Below are 19,696 nucleotides of genomic sequence, written 5' to 3' on the forward strand. Positions count from 1 at the left end.
TTCAATTAATGACCCCTCTTCCCAGGTGTCTCTATGTGTCAAGTTGACAATAAAGCTAACGAGGACAGCCACCCCTTCCCCCCATCCATCTTCCCAACCAGTCCCCTTCTACTTTCCTGTCTCTTTTTGGGGTGGGGTGGAGATGTGGGGGGTGACCTAATGAGTTTTGTTAGGGTTTTTTTTGTCTGAGCTTGGGTGAGGGGTTATACAGGAGCATGGGCACCTACCAGTGGCTACACCACTGAAGAAAATGTCTTGCCCCCGCCCCCAGCAATAGTTAAAACTACCTTCATTAGACGTTAACATGAGTTAACAGATCCTTCACTGGGGCGGGGCCTTGTGAGCCCCTCCCTCCTATATGACCAGATTTGGGGTGTGGTGGTGCATGACTTTAATCCCAGCACTCAGGAGGCGGGGCAGGCGCATCTTTCTGAGTTAGAGGCCAGCCTGGTCTACCCAGGACAGCCAGGGCTACACAGAGAAGCCTTGTCTTAGAAGAAGAAGAAGAAGAAGAAGAAGAAGAAGAAGAAGAAGAAGAAGAAGAAGAAGAAGAAGAAGAAGAAGAAGAAGAAGAAGAAGAAGAAGAAGAAGAAGAAGAAGAAGAAGAAGGGAAAAGATAAAAGCAACATCCATGTCATGCCTGGAAGACAGCATTCTACAACATTCCGCCACTTCCTCCAGCTCTCACATTCTTTCTGCCCCTTCTGATGTCCCCTGAGCCTTGGAGGGGGTGATATAGCTATCTCACTTATGGCTGAGTAGACAATAACTTATTTTGACCAATCTAAACTTGAACTTAAGAATATTATCTCCTTTTCCTTACATGTCATTGACATTGCTGAGAAGAATGAGATTGTGCAGAAGCAGGAAAGTCTGGTCAGCCACAGGCGTGCGCTGTTTCAGAAACCACGCTTTAATGTTTCCCCAAACTGCTTTTGAAACACTCCACAGATCTACTGAAGATGAAAGTGCGAATCTGTGTTTATTTGGCAGCTTTGTTCAGGGAGTGATAAAATGCACTCGTCGTTACCAGCAGCATATTGCTTCATACTTAAACGTCAACAACACACGCTGCTCCATAAACAGCCCCAGTATCACCATGTAAAATGAGACTGTTGCCGGAATCATTCTGGAATAAGCATTCCAGCACCAATGAGAGTGGAAGAGAGATCTCTCTGGTGGTCCGAAGCCAGGATAGCTCCTGGAAGGCTTCAGTCCCGGGGCCAGTTTGCATTCTCATTTTATACTCAAACCATAAGGTGAGGTGGGCAAAGAAGTAAGATTTTACGGAAGTATATGTGGCAGTCACCAGGTTGTTAAGGGCAATGACCTTTCAGCTATGTCTCCAGGTCATTACGTTCCAGGTAGCAAGTGAAGTCATGCTTGGTAAACAGTACAAGCAACGCTTTGAGTAAATCACTGAATAAACTGATAAACCAGTATCTAATAGTTGGTCTTTTCTGCTTTATTCTACTTCAATATAAGCAAACATTCAAAAATTTTTACTGTTCTGTATGTGTCTGTTTATATATGATGTATATGTGTGAGTGTGTATATGTGGAGATGTATTTGTGTGCCATGGTGTATATGTGGAGATCAAGGGACAACTTTCAGGAGTTGGCTTTGTTTCACTTTGTTTTGAGGCAGGATTCCTGCAATGCTGTATACTACAGGCTAGCTGCTCCAGACAGTTTTTTCTCGAAATGGGAGTGTTGGAATTATAGATGCACACCACTACATCTGCTGTTTCACATGGCTGCAGGTGTGGGGTTCGGGTTGCCTGGCTTGTGCGGCAAGAGTTCTTACCTGCTGAGCCATCTTGCTGCCCTGTAAACGTTTTTTGAATGGAAAATTCTGTTAAACAAATTTCCCACTTGGGGCTGGAGAAAATGCTCAGCCATTAAGAGCACTTGTTGCTCTTGCAGGAGACCAGGGTTCAGTGCCCGGAATCCACATGATAGTTCACAACCATCCATAGCTCCAGTTCCAAGTGATCCGATGCCCTCTCTGTCCTCTACAGGTACTAGGCATGCACATGGTACACATATAATCATGCAGGCAAAACACTCCACACAAAATGAAATCTTTAAAAATTAAAAACAAAACAACAAAAATAAATACACCACCACCTAATAAGCAAAAATGTGGCAGTTTGTCTCCATATAACTATTAGAATAAACCTTGGACAAACTCAGCCAGATCCTGACCAAAGCCCTATACTGAAACTCCACAGCCCCATTGCTGCCATTACCAAACTCAGGCACCCACTGTGACCCACCCACATCCTGATAGCTGGGGTAAGGCAGTTTCTAAAGATAAAGTGCTCTTGTTTGGACAAACAGCTCCAGGAGAGAGAAACTGTGGGCTTATATGTCGCCCCAGCAGTTGTATTTCCCAAACCTCCCATATAAACCCAAAGTCTCCCCTCCCGCTCTGGCAGACACTCCTTACCGCTGTGCCTGCCCACTGATGTTTGAAATGACCAGTCCAGCTGAGTCAGTCTCTCTAGTCTCCTTTCTGCGGCCTGTGTCTTTTAGCTGCTTCCAATCTAACGAAACAGCGAAGGTTTCAGTGGTGGTTTGTTGTCTGTTCCATATGCAGTTGTTTTGTGACAGGGCCTCACTGTGTAACCTTGACTCGTCTAGAACTCGCTCTGCAGCCCAGGCTGGCCTCCTCAAACTCACAGAGCTCCACCTGCCTCTGCCTCCCCAGTGCTGCAACTAAAGATGTGCATCACTAGGCCTGGCTAACAACAAAGGTTTTCTTAACACAATGTGACTTCTGTTTAATGCATGGAAAAGCACTCCCATTTCTAGAGTGTGGAGAAATCCTCTCTTCTCAATGAGCCAAATGTTGGAAAACCAGAGGGATGTGTTCTTTGTACCATTTCATTCTTTCCACAAATGGAAAAACATCAGAAAAAGGATTTAAAAAAATATTCCAGCCAGAAATGGGTATTAATGATCACACTGGTGTCTTCTCCCCTTTTCTGACTGTTGCCTGCTGCTTCAGTTTCATATAACTTGGATCTCTATTTTTCCTTTGGGATGGTCGTCAGGGATCACTACATAGAATATTAATAAACGAGAATGTCTGAGTTCTAGAAACCAACATAGCCCTGTAGCATAGTGTAAGTCCCACCTTCTCAGAATCTGTCCCTGGACACTCCTGGCTATTTAAATCACACTACAAATTGACATCTCCTATAACAAAGCTGAGTTTTTGCAAGGTCTTATTTTCCATCCAACCTGATGCATTCGCTACTTAGCGTGGTGAGCAGGTCATTCATGAAGCACAGCTGAATGTCTCTGTTAAAAAAGTGAGAGAAAGAGGCAGCAGGGGGCTCCTTTGGGCAGAGGGTGCATGGCTGTGGAAAGGCCCAGACAGAAGTCTGATGTCAGCTCCATTGGGAAGCTGTGGCCAGGGGAGAATGAGCAGGCTGCTTCCTGTTATGGAATAGTATTTTAAGATTGTTACATGTGTTTATGCTGTGGAATGCTTATTTAATGATGCAAAGATGTGTTGCATTCTTTTATGTTGCATTTTTGTTTAACTCTGTAAAGCTGTGTTACTTTACTTGTCTAAAACACCTTAATTGTCAGAGACCAAACATGGACCATGGAAAAGTACTAGCTAAGCCAGAGAACAAGCCCCTACCCTAAACCGGATGCCCCCGAAGATAAAGAACAGGTCAGGCAGGTCAGGTAGCATAGCAACAGAACAATGGGCCCTGACCAGTGACCTTACCACCTAGCAGCCTCACGACTTGCACATAGCCCTTTCCCTCCCCCTCCCATGCTATATAAGCCTTGCTGAGGAGAATAAAATTTGCAGCTTGATCAGAACACACTGTCTTGCTGTCTTCTCTCGTGTCTCCCCCATCCCTCTCATTCTCTCCCACAGGTGGGTCGCCCCCGTTGATACCCCACTGGCCGGGGCACTTAATGAGCTAATAAAGAGCTGAATGGCCAATAGCTAGGCAGGAGAGAGAAACAGGTGGGGCTGGCGGGCAGAGAGAATAAACAGGAAAAATCTAGGCCTGGGAGAAGAGGGAGGTGTGAGAAAAGGAGGAGAGGAGGACGCCAGGGGCCAGCCACCCAGCCACCCAGCCAGTCACAGAGTGGGAAGGAAAGAGATACATAGAACAAACGTAAAGCCCAGAGGCAAAAGGTAGACAGGATAACTTAAGTTAGAAAAACTGGCTAGAAACAAGCCAAGCTAAGGCCAGGCATTCATAAGTAAGAATAAGTCTCCATGTATTTATTTGGGAGCTGGTTGGTAGGCCCTCGAAGTGTGTGTGTGTGTGTGTGTGTGTGTGTGTGTGTGTGTGTGTGTGTGAAACCACTACATTTTGGCATTCCAACCTGGGCCCATATTTCCATGTAAGGCCTGAGAAAGTTGGGGAAAAAGTGTGTGTGTGGGTGTTATGGCTCCATGAACAGTGGGAAATACAGGTGCTACCACCACACCCAGCTCATAACTTCATTCTTTTTTTTTTTTTTTTTTTTTTTTTTTTTGGTTTTTTCGAGACAGGGTTTCTCTGTGTAGCTTTGCGCCTTTCCTGGGACTCACTTGGTAGCCCAGGCTGGCCTCGAACTCACAGAGATCCACCTGGCTCTGCCTCCCGAGTGCTGGGATTAAAGGCGTGCGCCACCACCGCCTGGCTCATAACTTCATTCTTAAACAGGTTCCTCACCAGGGCTGTAAGGTCATTTTGAGCAGCACCTTCTGGACATCTGGCTACTTCCCCAGTGGGCTACTGATCCTCTGTCTCCACTTGTCAAAGCTGGGGGTGGGGGTGGGGGGCTCGCTGGCCACCCAGCCTAGCCTGCTGCATAGATTTCAGGCCGGTGAGATATTCTGGGCCGAAAAAAAAAAGTGGACAGTGCTTGAGAAACAACACATGAAGTTGTCCTCCTGCCTCCAAACACACATATGTGCATGCACACCCATATACACACACACGCACCCCCCACCCCCACCACCCCACCCCACACTCCAGCTGCTCCCAGGAGCAATGGAGAAGCAGCTGAGCTTGGGAGTGTGTCCTTGGTTTGAATCCTGGCTCCACCACATGGCCCTTCTGAGCCCCACCTGCCTCTGTCATAGGCTACCGGTAAGCTTTTCTAATGTGCAACTAGCACTGGTCTTTCTGAGACCCCGAGAAAGGCTCTAGTCTCTTGTAGTGACATTAAAAAAAAATTCCTGTCTATAAACCACCCTTCCCAAGTTATATCAGCCTCAGATCCTGCTGGATCTTCCCCTACCCCCACCCCACAGAACTGCTTTGGGAGTTAAGCAGGTTCTTTTCATAAAGCACCTGGTGTATAGTAGATGCTCAATTAATGTTACTTTTCTCCAGTATGGCCCACAAAAAGGATGGAAAGACTGACAGGAACTCAAGTGGGTATGTTTGTTACATGCCCCTTTAATGTCCTCTGCTGTGGTATTCACTAGCCCAGCCTCACTCTAAGAGTGAGGTCCAGGCATGAGCAGGGAGAGGTGCTACACCCTCTGGCTCTTCGGGGAGGCATCCTTGTCGTCAATGTGGCTGTGGATCCATTCTAGGTAGCGGCTCACTTTAGTGTAGACGCCATAGTTGTTGAGGTGCCCACAGCCCTCACCCCAGCTCACTAGGCCCACAAGGAACCAGGTGCCCCGAAAGAAGACCACCATAGGTCCCCCACTGTCCCCGTCACAGGCGTCTCTACTGTCACCAAGGATGCCCGCACACAGCATGTTCTCCGAGACCACATTGTTCATGACCTGCATGCACTCATTCCGTGGGGCCACAGGGATGCGGATGAAGGTGAGGACAGAGGTGCGGTTCCTCCTCCCGTCTTTGTCTCGGTCACTCTGGTAGCCCCAGCCCGTCACCACCGTCTCCCGGCCGGCCTGAGTGAGCTCCCGCTCTGCCAGGCCATTGTCCGGCAGGCAGATGGGCACGATGGTCTTAGAGAGAGTGGCTGGCTGGGCCAGGCGGAGCAGGGCGATGTCATTGTCACTGGTGCTCCGACTGTAGTTAGGGTGGACGAGGACCTCCTTGATGTCCAGGTCCAATTCCCAGTGGTCCCTGCGCCGCAGATCATACTCACCTGCAAAGCAAGGATGCTATCAGAGTAGGCTGGGAGGGGGCGGGAGGAGCCTGCCTGACCTCAGTGCTTCTGCTGCCCAGAAGTCCTGAGCTGGGTCCCTGTGCCCCAGATCCTTAGCAGAGGTGAGTTTTCCTGCCAGGAGCATTAGGAGATGGGCCCAAGGGCATAAGTTCCTAAGGGGCAGGGGGCTGCTCTGCATTCAGAATTCACAGTGGAAAGAGCAGAGAAGCCAGAGACGCCTGTAGACGACAGGAAGAGAACAAAGATCAACACTGCTGGAGAGACTAGGTCCATGGCGGCCAGACCCAAAGGGGATCATCAGCAAGCCCCAGACACTGCTAGGAAGAATGGTCTGGACCACAGAGAAGAGACAGGTCCTCCCTACCAGTTGATGGCTCCGGGAAGCAGGGCCACAGACCATTGTCCACGCTGAAGGTATATTATATCACTTTTGTCATTCTCAGGACACCCTTTCTCTTATTATGTATGAGCTTGCATATGTATGTATGTGCTTGTGTCCATGGAGGATGCCTGTGTGTGAGGGTGCCTGTGCGTGTGTGTGAGTACATACAGAGGCCAAAGATCAATGTTGAGTGTCTTCCTCGATTGCTCTCCACCTTATATTTGAGGCAGAACCTCTCACTGAAGCTGAAGGTCACAGATGCAGCTAGACTGGCTGGTCAGCAGGCCAGGGACCCTCCTGTCTCTGCCTCTTAGCCGTACACTACCACATCTGGATTCCATGTGGGTGCTGGGCATTGAACTAGAGTCTTCATCTTGACCCCTAGGCCATTCCTTGGCCCACTTTTCTTCTTTTTGGTGTAGTGTCTGCTAAAAGTCCCTCCAGAAATCATCACAGAGTAGGGCCTAGACTTGGGGACCCTCAGACTCCTGGGGGAGCAGCTAGCAAGGCAGGCCAGTGTTGCGCTGCTCCACCTTGTCAGTCTATGTGAAGGTCACACAGTATTCTAGGTCTGACCATGGCCAGGTGCTGAGGCCTACACAGAGCTGGCTCCCTAGGACTGGGAGTGAGGAGACCTGGATGTGTGACACCCCTCACTTACAAACGTATGGACCTAGGTCTGAAATGAGCTTCAGAAAATCTCCCAGCTGACTGGAGTCCCAGTGTGAACCCGTGCTAACACAGATGCCTCTGTCCCCCAAGAGTCCTCTGTGGAGCCTAAGTCACTGTCAGCATCGCCAACCCTGGGGCAGCAAGCCTGTTTCCCCTGCTCCATCCCTGGCCTCTGGCTGCAGCCCTCACCAAGCCTCACGGTAAGCTTCTTGGTGTTCTCCATGCAGTGGGCCGCCGTCAGCACCCAGGAGTTGTGGATGAGCACTCCTCCGCAGGCCAGTTTCTTCTTGGAGTCCAGAAGGATTGCCTGAAAGTAACATCACAGGGCTGCCTCTGACAACTCCTAGCACGGGATCCAAGTCTTACATGGCTCTCAGTAGTTCTCAAGCACTCCCCTAGGTTCCTGGTCCCACTGGCACACATAGACTTAAGGTCTTTCCCAGTGTTTTCTCTTTGTTACACGGTCTGGTGTTGGCCTGTGTCAGGGCATCTCCCCGACATAGCCTATGCAGTTCCTATAATCACCTTCTGCCAGACCAGGGTCAAAGCGCTCTCCTGCTGGGGCTTGGGCCAGGCCTTGCATCCTCAGGGAAACCTTTGTGGCACTCAGGCTGCTTGAGGTATCTCTCTTGGGCCTCCCTCTGCCCCTGTCCTGATGGCCATCCTGATTCTCATCCTACTGAGCTATTTCCAGAGTTTTCTAAGCTCCCCAGATCGGTGAACTACTAGTATACTCCTCATCCAGAGCCCGGCGAAGGTGAGAAACAACCAATTTTCACTCCTATGTCTGGGGAAGCTGGGGATGCTCGGGTCAGCACTCCCTTCTAGCTCTCCTATACAAGACCCTGCTCCGGAAACACAAAAGCTCTGTCTCTCCATCCCTTCCTCAGCACTGGAACGCTTCCTCCTGCTTGCTCCCGTCTATGCTGTGCTGGCTAGTTTTATGTCACCTTGACACAAGTTGGAGACATCCCAAAGGAGGGACACTCAATTGAGAAAATGCCTCCTAAGATCCAATTGGAAGGCACCTTCTTAGTTTGTGATTGACGGAGGATGGCCCAGCCCATTGCGGGTGCGGCAACACATGGGCTGGTGTCCTGGGTTCTATAACAAAGCGGGCTGAGGGAGCCTGGAGAGCAAGCCAGTGAGCAGCACCCCTCCATGGTCTCTGCATCAGTTTCTGGCCCCAGGTCCCTGCCCTGCTTGAATCCCTGTCCTGATTTCCTTTGATTGTGGACTGTAATGTAGAAATGTAAGCCGAACAAACTCTTTCCTTCCCAAGTTTCTTTGGTCATGGTGTTGTGTCACAGCACCAGTAACTCTAACTAAGACACATGCCAGCTCCTAGCCTTACCAGCTCTCACCCTGTCCCCTCAAGCAGCAACACTTGTCTCGAGCCAGCAGGGGTCCCAGAAGACTGTCTCCCCCTCACCTGCCAAGGACTGTCTCCCTGCTTCGTCAGCGTTCCGTTGACGATCCTTGGGTCTACTTCTTGTTCATCTTCTGGGTCTGTGTCCCGTTTGACGTTCTTCCGTTTCTTCTCTATCCGCCTCCCCAGCTTCCCGCATGGGAAATTCACTAAACGTAAAAGAGAGGTGGTAAAGGGCCTCCCAGGCAAGGCTCCCCAGGCCCGTCTGTCCTCGGCAGGCTAGGCTGCCACCATGGAGGATTCAAGAAGTGCAGCTTGGGACTCACAATCACATAGTGCCACCTACTGGTGAGAACTGGCCAAGCACTATTACTACCTAAGTGTCCCTGAACTGATGAGGAACGATATCCCAGACTCATACTCCAGGGCTATGGTTGATCATCCCCAAGATACATAAAGGAAGGCTCCTGTTCGGATACTACCAAGCTCCTAGGGGGATAATAAATTACATGGACTGATCTGGGAAATAGAACTTAGTTTCTAGAATGCTTGCCTAACACACATAAGTCCCTGGGTTAGATCCCCAGTACTGCATAAACCAAACAGAGTAACGCACATCTATAACCACAGCACTGGGAAGGTAGAACAGAAGAATCTGAAGTTCAAGATCATCCTAGGCTACATAGTGAGTTTTAAGTCAGTCTGCATTACATGTGACCCTCTCTCAAAGTGTGTGTGTGGGGGGGGGGGGCAGATTATGGAGAAAGAGCTAAGTATTCTCTTTTTTTTTCCTAAGTGTTTGGCTTGCGTGTATGCAAGTACACTGTATTTAAGTACACTGTGTGTGTTTGGTACCCTCAGAGGCAGGAAGAAGTCGTCAGATCCTCTGAAACTGGAGCTAAGAACAGTTGTGAGCTGTCACGTAGGTGATGGGAATCAAATTAGGGTCCTCTGCAAGAACAGCAAGTATTCTAAACTGCTGAGACATTTTACCAGCCCCAGAAGGGTGTGTGTGTGTGTGTGTGTGTGTGTGTGTGTGCGCGTGCGCGTGTGTCCAGTTGCACATGCATGTAGAAGCCGGAGGTCAACATTGAGTGTCTTTCTTGTTTCTATGCCTTAGTTTTGAGACAAGCTCTCACTGAGTATAGAGCTTGACTGACCGGTGACTCCTCGGGATCCTACTGTCTCTGCCCTCCCTGCCAGCATTCTGAGGTTACAGGCGCACGCACACAACCATGTTTGGCTTTTTTATGCGGATGCCAGGGTCCAAACTTGTGCTTGAATGGAAGCTCTTTATCAACCGAGCTGTCTCCAGCCCTGGGTGATTCTCGGAAAGCATCACTTTGAAGCCTCTCTTCCCATAGCAGTGGGCACATCATGGAAATCCGGGGGCTGATGATCTGCAAGATCTGCTCCTATGAGTGTTGAATGCTAGTTGGGGGAAATCTAACTGGTGAAACAGAGGGACGCCATCTTCAGGGCAAGTAAGGAATGACAGAATGGAAAGCAGGCAGCAGCAATGAAATTCCAGAAGCCGGCCAGTAGGTAGACACAGTACCTGACTTGGCAAACTGAGAAGCAAAAGTCCCTCCTAGGAGCAAAGTTCCCAGAGACTGGGATTTCATACACAGTATCCTTTAGGAGTCCTCTAAACCCCTGGGGTGGGGGCAGTTCAGCTATGACTGCACCTGGGGCATGGTGTGAGCCGACAAGAGGGGTTTGGAGGGCCCTCCTCGTGGCTTGACTCCCCTTTTCTCACCTACAGAGCCCATCCATACAGAAGGTGAACCAGAAGAGGCCGTGAGAAAGGGACTTCAGGTAGTTGTATAGCAAAGAGTGGCATGGTTAAGAGACCACAGGCTGCAAAGATGGCAGGGCCTCTGCCACCCACCAGCCTCGTAGGCACCCTTCCCAAACCCTGCCATGGTGGTAAGACCGAAGGATCTGAGCCAAGTTTCTGCCAGTAACTCTAGCCTGCAGGAAGGCATGCCCATGGGGACTTCTTGAAATTTCCTATCGATATACAATCAGTTCAAAATACGAAGTTGAGGACCTGGAGAAACGTTTCAGCATTTGGGAGCACTGACTGCTCCTCTGGGAGACCCAGGTTCAATTCCCAGCAACCACATGGTGACTCACAACTGTCTGTAACTCCAGTTCCAGGATCCATGGCAACAGACATGCATGTGGTGCACATATATACACACACAGGCAAAATACCCATACACATAAAATAAACAAATCTCCAAAATAATTACAGAGTTTAAAAGTGTGTTTCCGTACAGGGGCTAGAAGATAGAGTTGTAAATAGTTTCCTGAAAAAATGCGAAGTCAGGGCTGGGGACAAAGCTCAGTTGGTAGAGTGCTTGCCTGGCATGTTTAAAGCTCTGAGTTTCACCCCAGCACCAAATAAAATCAGGTGTGCATGGCCGTAGTCCCAGCACTCTGGAGGTAAAGGCAGGAGAATAGGAAAATCAGTCATCGCCAGCAACACAATGAGTTCAGTGCCAGCTTGGGATACATGAGAAGACTGTTTCGGGAAAATAGTGGGACGTGGGAAATAGAAGAGGCACTAAGCGTGAATGTTGTAAGAGATCCAGAAAGACACAACAGAGAGAGCACAGCGGGGAGCATCAACAACATCAAAACGCAGGGAAGCAGGTAGGCGACCTTCAGGCTCTCGGTCTCCCTCCTCTTTTCCACATCCAATCCTCCCGCTCATCCACATCTCGGCAGCATACCGCTGTGTAGCCTCCCCTTCCTCTGAGCCCCACCTCCGGCAGATGACAGGATCTTCTACAGGCTCCCTCAGCACCCCATCCTGCTATCTCAGCCTCCAACTTCCACAGGCACTCCTTGAATACCCAGTGGCCATATCTGGCAGGATCCCAAATGTGCTCCCTACCAGGCAACCCATAGCCATGGCACTCCTTAAGAACCAGAAAGGGCAACAGAAACCAAAGACGAGAACACCATCAACTCCTACAATTACAATCACCCCAAACCCAGATGCTTAGACACTGGTGTAAAAACACAACAACAATACATCTCCACTAAAGCCCAGCAACCCTACCACGGCAGGCCCTGAGCAATGCAATGTAGTTGAAGCACCAGACAAGGACTTCAAAAACGGCCTTTATGAATACACTCTGTTCATTCCCTTAGAGAGGAAATGGACAAATCCGCTAAAGAAATCTGTGAGAACAATAACAGTGTAATGAGAAGAAGAACACAGTTCAAGACTTACAAGTGCAAATAGAATCAATAAATACAATTCAAACTGAGGGAAAACTGCAAGTGAAAAATGTAGGAACCTGAGCAGGAAACTCAGAGGCAACCGTCATCAACAGAATACAAGAGATGGAAGAGAGAATCCCAGGCATTGAAGATAAGATAGAAGAAACAGACACCTCGGTCAAAGTAAGTGTTAAATAAATAAAAAAAAAATCCAGGCACAAAATATCCAGGAAATCTGGGACACTGTGAGAAGACCAAGTCTAGGAATAATAGGAATAGAGGAAGGAGAAGGCACACAGGCCAAAGACACAGAAAATGTTTTCCACAAAATCATAGAAGAAAATTTCCCCAACCTCAAAAAGGAGATAACTATTAAGGTACAAGAAGCATACAGAACACCAAACAGAGTGGACCAGAAAAATGAACTCCCCTCCTCACACAATAATCAAAACAATAAACATACAGAACAAAAAATATTAAAAGCTGGAAAGGAAAAGGGGAAAGGGCAGATAACAAAGGCAAACCTGTAAGAATAACACCTGACTTCTCCATGGAGACTCTAAAAGCCAGAAGGCCCTGGACAGATGCCCTACACACTCTAAGAGACCACAGATGCCAGCCCAGAGTACTATATCAGTAGAACTTTCAATCACAATGGATGGAGAAAGAAAGGCAAATGGTGTTGGTCAAATTGGATGGTTGCATGTAGAAGAATGCGAATAGATCTATATTTAGCGCTCCGCACAAAACTCAATGACAAATGGATCAAAGACCTTAACATAAGGACAGACACACTGAACCTGACAGAAGAGAAAGAAGGTAATAGCCTTGAACTCATTTATGCAGGCAAAGACTTTCTGAATGGAACACCAATATTACAGGCACCTAGATCAACATTAATAAATGGGACCTCATGAAACGGAAAAGCTTCTGTAAGGCAAAGGACACCATTATTCGGACAAAGTGGCAGGCTACAAAATGGGAAACGATCTTTACCAACTACACATCTGACAGAGGGCTGATATTTAAAATGTGTAAAGAACTCAAAAAAATGGACATCAAGAAAACAAACAACCCAATTTAAAAATTGCATATGGATCTAAACAGAATTCTCAAAAAAGGAATTCACACAAATGGCTGAGAAGCACTGAAAGAAAATTTCAGCATCCTTAGTCAGGAGGGAAATGTAAATCAAACTACTCTGAAATTTCGTCTTACACTAATCAGAATGGCCAAGATCAATAAAACTAATGACAGCTCATTCTGCTGAAGATGTGAAGTAAGGGGAACGTGCACCCATTGCTGGTGGGAATAAAAACTTGTGCAGTCACTATGGAAATCAGTGTGGCAGTCCCTCAGGAAGATGGGACTCATCTCTCTCAAGATCCAGTTATACCACTTGGGCATACACCAAAAGGATGCTTCATCCTTCTACAGAGACACCTGCTCAACCATATTCATAATAGCCAGAAACTGGAAACAACTTACATGTTTGTCAGTAGATAAATGGATGAAAATAATGTGGTATGTTTACACAATGAAATATTACTCAGATCTAAAGTAAATAAATGAATAAACCATAAAATTCACAAGTAAATGGATGGAACTAGAAAAAAAATCATCCTGAGTGAGGTAACTCAGACCCAGAAAGACAAATATGGTCTGTCTTCTCTTATATGTGGATGCTAGTTGTTAAGTCATTGACAAGCAAGCTACAGTCCATATAACCACAGAGGTTAAGTAGGGACTAAGGGACTATGGAGGAGGGATGGATCTCCCTAGGAAGGGGAAATAGAATAAATAGTCATGGATGGACTAGATAGAGAAGGGCCTGGAATGGGAGGACCGAACAGAGAGGGGAGGGGAGATGGGGTGAGGTAGGAACATGGGGAGCGATGGCTAAAACTAAGGGCCATTTGAGGGGTCATATGGAAACCTAGCACAGTAGAAGCTTCTTATAGTATACACATATATGAAGGCAATCTAAATGAAATTGCCGAATAATAAGGGAGACAGAGGGACAACTGGATGTTTCTTGCCACCAAAGGAAGCTTCCAGTACCAGGAATGGATTACATCTAATTGAGTTCTTTGCCAAAGGTATCCCATGGGAACCTCCAAACAACCCAGCCTAGTGCCAAGGTTGTTGTTGGTTCTCCACAAACTGACGGTAAATTAAGGCCCTGTTGCTGCTGACAACACCCACAAAACTCATTGAGCATGGAGAATTACTGCGGTGCCTCCCCAGAGCCTTCGCCCCATGGACTAGTATCCATGGTACTCTGCGTGCTGCCCAAGGAGAAGGGGAAAAACCAACCCAGCTACAGACCCTTCCATCTACAAGAGTGCCCTGCCCGCAAGGCACACTGGGTCAGCAGTGGCACAAAGCTTGTGGGAGTAACCAACCAATGTCTGATTTGACTTAAGGCCCACTCCATGAGGTGGAGCCCACACCCGGTGCTGCTTGGGTGGCCAAAAACCCAAGACTAGATAGGCCAGAGACAAGGGGGGAACCAAATACCACTGCTCTCTAAAGGAACACAGCAATCCAATGACTCCTAATGACATCTGCTGTCCTCATAGATCAGTGCCTTGCTCAACCATCATCAGAGAAGCTTCCTCCTGCAGGAGGTGAGACAAAGAGAGAGACCCACAGCCAGACAACATGCAGAGAGTGAGAGACCTTGGAATATTCGGCCCTAAAAGGGATGAATCCACCAAATCCCTCCCCTCAGGGCTCAGGGAACTCTGTGGAAGAGGAGACAGAAAGAGTGTAAGAGCCAGAGGGGATGGAGGACACCGAGGAATCAAGGCCTTCTAGACACAACATACGAACTCACAGAGACTGTCAGCATGCACAGGGCCTGCTCGGGGCTGCACCAGATGGGGCCCTGAGCCGAGAGGAGAAGTGGACACATGCCCCATCCCTAACCCAGAAGCTAACTCCAATTGATAGCCACTTGCAAATGAAAAGTAAGTTTCCCCCAAGGGAACCTGACTGGGGAAACAAACCTCTCTTAAGTATTGGCCCGATGCCCAGCAGTAGATGGCCAACACAGGAGGAAGTCAACTGGAGGTTCTTTCATAATGCTAAGTCAGGGCTTTTTTTTTTTTTTTAACCTTACAGATCCTCAGCATATATATTATGGCCTCCAGTTTGGGGTTTTTATGGGATTCCTGTGTGTGCAAATGTGTGTGCATGTGTGAGTGTGTGCATATGTGTGTGCATATGTGTGTGCATATGTGTGTGCATATGTGTGTGCATATGTGTGTGCATCTACATGCATTTCTTGTGTTTTTCCTTTGGCTCTTTTTCTTACCTGTTTTGTCATATTTCAATTTTTAAAATTTATCTTTTTTTAAATTATTATTCCTTAGATACCTGTTTTCTAAGGAGAGAAAGAAAGGATGTGGATCACATTTGTATAAAAATTATATTTTACAGGTTCCATGTTCACATATTTATTTTATACATACAGATTATATGTGAAACATCTTTAATTAAAAAATTTTAAACTCAGCCAGGCAGTGGTGGTTCACACCTTTAATCCCAGCACTCAGAAGGCAGAGGCAGGTGGATCTCTGTGAGTTCGAGGCCAGCCTGGTCTACAGAGTGAGTTCCAGGACAGTCAGGGAAACATAGAGAAACCCTGTCTGAAAATAAAACAAAAAATTTTTTTAAAAACTCTTGATATTTAAATGCTAATAATTTATAACACTTTACTAAGGTTTTATAGGGGTAAGATCTATTTTTTAAACAATATTCTTTTTTTTTTTTTTTTTTTTTGGTTTTTCGAGACAGGGTTTCTCTGTGTAGCTTTGCGCCTTTCCTGGAACTCACTTGGTAGCCCAGGCTGGCCTCGAACTCACAGAGATCCGCCTGGCTCTGCCTCCTGAGTGCTGGGATTAAAGACGTGTGCCACCACCGCCCGGCTCTTTTTTCTTTTTTAATCTTACTTTTTTTTTTTGAGATGGAGTTTTTTTGTGTAGCCTTGGCTGTCCTAGAACTCGCTCTGGCCTTGAACTCACAGAGATCCACCTGCTTCTGCCTCCCGAGTACTGAGATTAAAGGCGTGCATGACCCCTGCTGGGCTACCCTGACTTTTTAAACTACACACATAAGTAAACTTATTCAAAAGAAAAATTCAAGGAAAATTGAAAAGGAAGGCAAAACCAGGGTTCTGAGAGGAAGTAACACATCCAGAAGGGTAGGTGAAGGAAGATACTGATGACCTGATTCCTAGGTCCCCTCAGAGTGTGTGTGTGTGTGTGTGTGTGTGTGTGTGTGTGTGTGTGTGTGTGTGTGTGACAGAGGCAGAGGCAGAGAGACAGAGGAAGACGATAGTTGTGCTCCAGGGTATGGCGAGGCTGGCAAACAGGCAAGAGTCTACACACAGGGTCATGGGTGAGAGGGGAGCGAGGTATGTCCACCTGTCTTAGGGTCCCCAAGATGTGCCTGATTTCTGGGAACGCGCTCCCTCCTGGCCTGTGTTGGCCGGGCGGGCGCTCTCTGCAGGCCTGCCTTGGCTCACCGGTGGACTTGCAGCGCATGTGGTCATCTGCCAGCTCATAGCCTGGAGCGCAGGTGCAGCGCCGACTGCCGCCCTCCTCTAGACAGTAGTGCAGGCAGCCTCCGTTGTTCACCTGGCAGTTGTAGAAGCCCTGCTCTGTGCGACAGGAGAGTGCGGATAGCTCGTGGTGGCCCTACTGGTTCCAGATCCCACCTCAGCCCACCTTGCTGCCTCGGCCGGCCGCCGCCGAGGTCCCCTCACCCTGCTGGCAGAACCTGCCCTCCCAGCCCTTATCGCAGAAGCAGATGTAACTGCCCAGGCTGTCGATGCATGTGCCATGCCCGCAGCACGGGCTGTCGCACTGGTGGTCCGAGGGCGGAGCCGCACACTGGTCACCATCTGTGAAAGACAGCGCGATGGGGCAGTAGAGGATGGTGGGTACCTCCATTTTCCTCTCCAACCTCCGCGACCCTGAGACAAGCATCGACTATCCTTCATGCAGGTGTCTACGACTCACTCACCGAAGTACTTGATCCAGAAGGCCAGCTGTGGCAGGAGAGAAGAGTGTCAGGGCCCAGCACCACCACCTAGGCGAAGCCCGCAAGGCATTGCCTCCTCCTGGATATGAGCTGTCCAGGGAGTGTGGAAAGGGCTTCCAGACCAACAGCTGCCGTGGTGCTCCTTGCTGCCCACCCCACTACACCCCTCAACATGCAGCCGGAGTCTGCTCACTGCCTCCTCAGTGGAAAGTGTCTAAATCCTACAGTCTGTTCTGCCTCTGTCAGCCCCATCATTCCCCAGCTGCCTTTGGACCATCTGGGCTGGAGACATGACTGGCTGGCTCTGAGTCTGTTTCTAACTAGGCCTCAACCGACCGAGGCTCAGAGTGCCCCATGGAGACAGACATTAGAGAGTCTTGGTCACTCACATAACCATAAGGTGCAGGGTATCTTGGAGGAGAGGAAGGTCGCCAGGTCACAGGGAGGGAGAGACAGGGAAGAGAGGCAGCAGTGGCCAGTGGCCACGGAGGGCTGCCCAGGTTGCCTTTTCCCTGAGCTGCATTTCAGGGTCCTGGTTCCTATAGTCCTCTGTGCCCTGACCAAGCCTTTAAATAAGGTCGGCACCCACATGACCAACTAATTCTTATGACTCCAAAAAGGGCCCCCCAATGATAGTTGTCATGCCCCCTGCTTCTCTAGGTCCTATCCAGCCACCAGCCCCCCCAACAACCCCCCCCAGCCCCACCCTTGCGACCTAGCCTTGTGGTCTTACTGTGTCATCCAAATTTTGGAAAATCTCCTTGGCCTCCTCAAAGTCACAGATCTCCTCCATACACTCCCGTTCCAGGTTGCCCGGCCGCATCTCCTCCAGGAAGCTGTTGGCACGTTTGACCCGCAGCACCTGGTGGGCACGCTCACTGCTGGAGAACACTGGGTCTGCTTTGGGATGGGAGTCAATGTGGTGGAGGAGGGACCCAAGAGGGACCAAAAGGGATCTGCAGAACCCCAGCTAGAGAGAGCCTGGGAAGACCTCACCCTGGTCCCTCTGGCCTTAATGTTCACAGCATCTCAGGAAGGACGCTGTGCCCTGCTTTTCTGCTCTGTTCCCAGGTGCCCCTGGGAGAACAGCGGTATGGATCTTGCAGAGCAGGCGCTCTGCACCAGACAGATCTTCCTTTGAGAGCATTCCTGGAGCACTCAACAAGGTCTTGTGCAGAACAAAATGCTTAGGGGCAATGCCAGACCCTGCTGCTGTTAAAACTGCAGTTCTGGGGCTGGAGAGATGGCTCAGCGGTTAAGAGCATTGGCTGGTCTTCCAGAGGTCCTGAGTTCAATTCCCAGCACCCACATGGTGGCTCACAACCCTCTGTAATGAGATCTGGCGCCCTCTTCTGTGTACATAATAAATAAATCTTAAAAAAAAAAAAAATTACCTTCTTAAAAACAAAACAAAAAAAAAGCCGGGCGGTGGTGGCGCACGCCTTTAATCCCAGCACTTGGGAGGCAGAGCCAGGCGGATCTCTGTGAGTTCAAGGCCAGTCTGGTCTACAAAGCGAGATCCAGGACAGGCACCAAAACACCACAGAGAAACCCTGTCTCGAAAAAACAGCAACAACAACAACAACAAACTGCAGTTGTGTGAACACGAAAAAATAGCCTTATATAATGTTGTCTAATAATAGTCATAAAAGAATAAGGCTGCAAAGCGACATGGGTCTCACACTTCTCCCAGCATAGGTGAGTGAGCCCTTCTTGTCTCGGTCCTTGATTTCCAGCGCCCTCTATCATACAGTCCCCGTCTCGTCCCCTTGAGCAGAGACACCCGGAGAACAGAGACCTGCCACTCAGCTCTGAGAGATACCTGTCTCGGGCAGGAGAAAAGCTAAGAGGGAGGGACTTGAGCAAGGAGTGTAGAGGAGGATGTGCCCCCCTGAGCCGAGGGGGCAGAGAGCTGGCATGGGCAGGGCAGGCTAGAAAAAGACTTGATAGGTAGATGGGGCATTCGAAGAAGGACACAAGTTCAGGAAGCTGAGGCAACTCTAGAGAGGCCCATTTATGCCGGTGCCATGGGAAGCCCATGGAGGTTCTGAGGGTCTTGCATGGGGTTGGGGGGTGGAGGATGTGGGGTGGGAGGGTGGGGGATGGAGGCAGTCTTACCAAAAGGGGCCGGTATGCTAGAAATTCCCCAGGTGAACACGAACAGCAGGAAGATTCTCACTTGCCACATCCTGGAGCTGCTGACACCTGTCTGAGGAGAGCCTCTAAGCTCCAAGGACACCCACAGCTGCTCTGTCCCCAACCCCCCAAAGATGGAATGAAAGGGTCTCCCCTGAGCAGGGGAGATGTCGCAGTCAATAAAGCACTTGCTGTGCAGACACGAAGACTGAAGTCTGCTCCCCAGAACCCACGTAACATTAAAACAAAAATCTAGGTGTCGTGGCACATTCTTGCAATCCCAGTCCTGGGGAGACCGAGACAAGCAGGTCCGTGTGGATTGCTGGCCAGCCAGCCAGAATTGCTAGCCTGCCTGACCAGCTCCAGGCCAGCAGGAGGCCCTGTCTCAAAAAACAAGGTAAATAGCTCCTGAAGAAAATACCTGAGGTTTATCTCTTGCCTACACACACACACACACACACACACACACACACACACGAAAGAAAAAGCAAGAAAGGGAGGGAGGAAAGGGCATATCTGTGTGTTTATTGTCTGTGTGGAAGCTGGGGCTGGGAGTGGGTTACACTGTTCACAGACACACAGGCAGACATTTGGTCTTTAGAGCTAGGCACACTCCAGCTACCTGAAAGCAGAGAAGTCACTGCCTGGGGGCAAATTCCAGTTCATTCTGGAGACAGAGAGAGAGAGAGAGAGAGAGAGAGAGAGAGAGAGAGAGAGAGAGAGAGAGAGAGTGAG

General features: G+C 48.9%; 1 protein-coding gene across 3 annotated transcripts; it reads right to left on the reverse strand.

Annotated features, from left to right (window-relative positions):
* Positions 1 to 5,408: 5,408 nt before the first annotated feature.
* Proc (protein C, inactivator of coagulation factors Va and VIIIa) lies at positions 5,409 to 19,028 on the reverse strand. 3 transcript variants are annotated; one of them, XM_052741430.1, is made up of 8 exons: positions 18,944 to 19,028; positions 17,559 to 17,722; positions 16,808 to 16,832; positions 16,548 to 16,685; positions 16,308 to 16,442; positions 8,603 to 8,748; positions 7,360 to 7,477; positions 5,409 to 6,095 (listed from the first exon to the last, which is right to left on the reverse strand). In XM_052741430.1, exons 1-8 carry the CDS (start codon positions 19,011 to 19,013, stop codon positions 5,506 to 5,508), a joined length of 1,386 nt encoding a protein of 461 aa, XP_052597390.1. In that variant the 5' UTR covers positions 19,014 to 19,028; the 3' UTR covers positions 5,409 to 5,505. The 3 variants fall into 3 exon arrangements, with proteins under 3 accessions (XP_052597390.1, XP_052597388.1, XP_052597389.1); XM_052741428.1 differs by having other exon boundaries at positions 17,559 to 17,716; positions 18,944 to 19,013; XM_052741429.1 differs by having other exon boundaries at positions 16,308 to 16,385; positions 18,944 to 19,013.
* Between the last annotated feature and the right edge of the window lie 668 nt (positions 19,029 to 19,696).

This window comes from Peromyscus californicus, unplaced genomic scaffold, assembly GCF_007827085.1.
Source record: "Peromyscus californicus insignis strain IS unplaced genomic scaffold, ASM782708v3 Scaffold_17__1_contigs__length_78620276, whole genome shotgun sequence".
NCBI lineage: Eukaryota > Metazoa > Chordata > Mammalia > Rodentia > Cricetidae > Peromyscus > Peromyscus californicus.

What these genes read in the sequence shown, in the direction of transcription:
- Proc (XM_052741430.1), bottom strand. Translation starts at nt 19,013, where the DNA reads ATGTGGCAAGTGAGAATCTTCCTGCTGTTCGTGTTCACCTGGGGAATT. An exon ending in CTTCTGGATCAAGTACTTCG is followed by an intron (nt 16,686 to 16,807) that starts GTGAGTGAGTCG and finishes TGTCTTTCACAG; the next exon opens with ATGGTGACCAGTGTGCGGCT. An exon ending in CATGCGCTGCAAGTCCACCG is followed by an intron (nt 8,749 to 16,307) that starts GTGAGCCAAGGC and finishes TTTTACGTTTAG; the next exon opens with TGAATTTCCCATGCGGGAAG.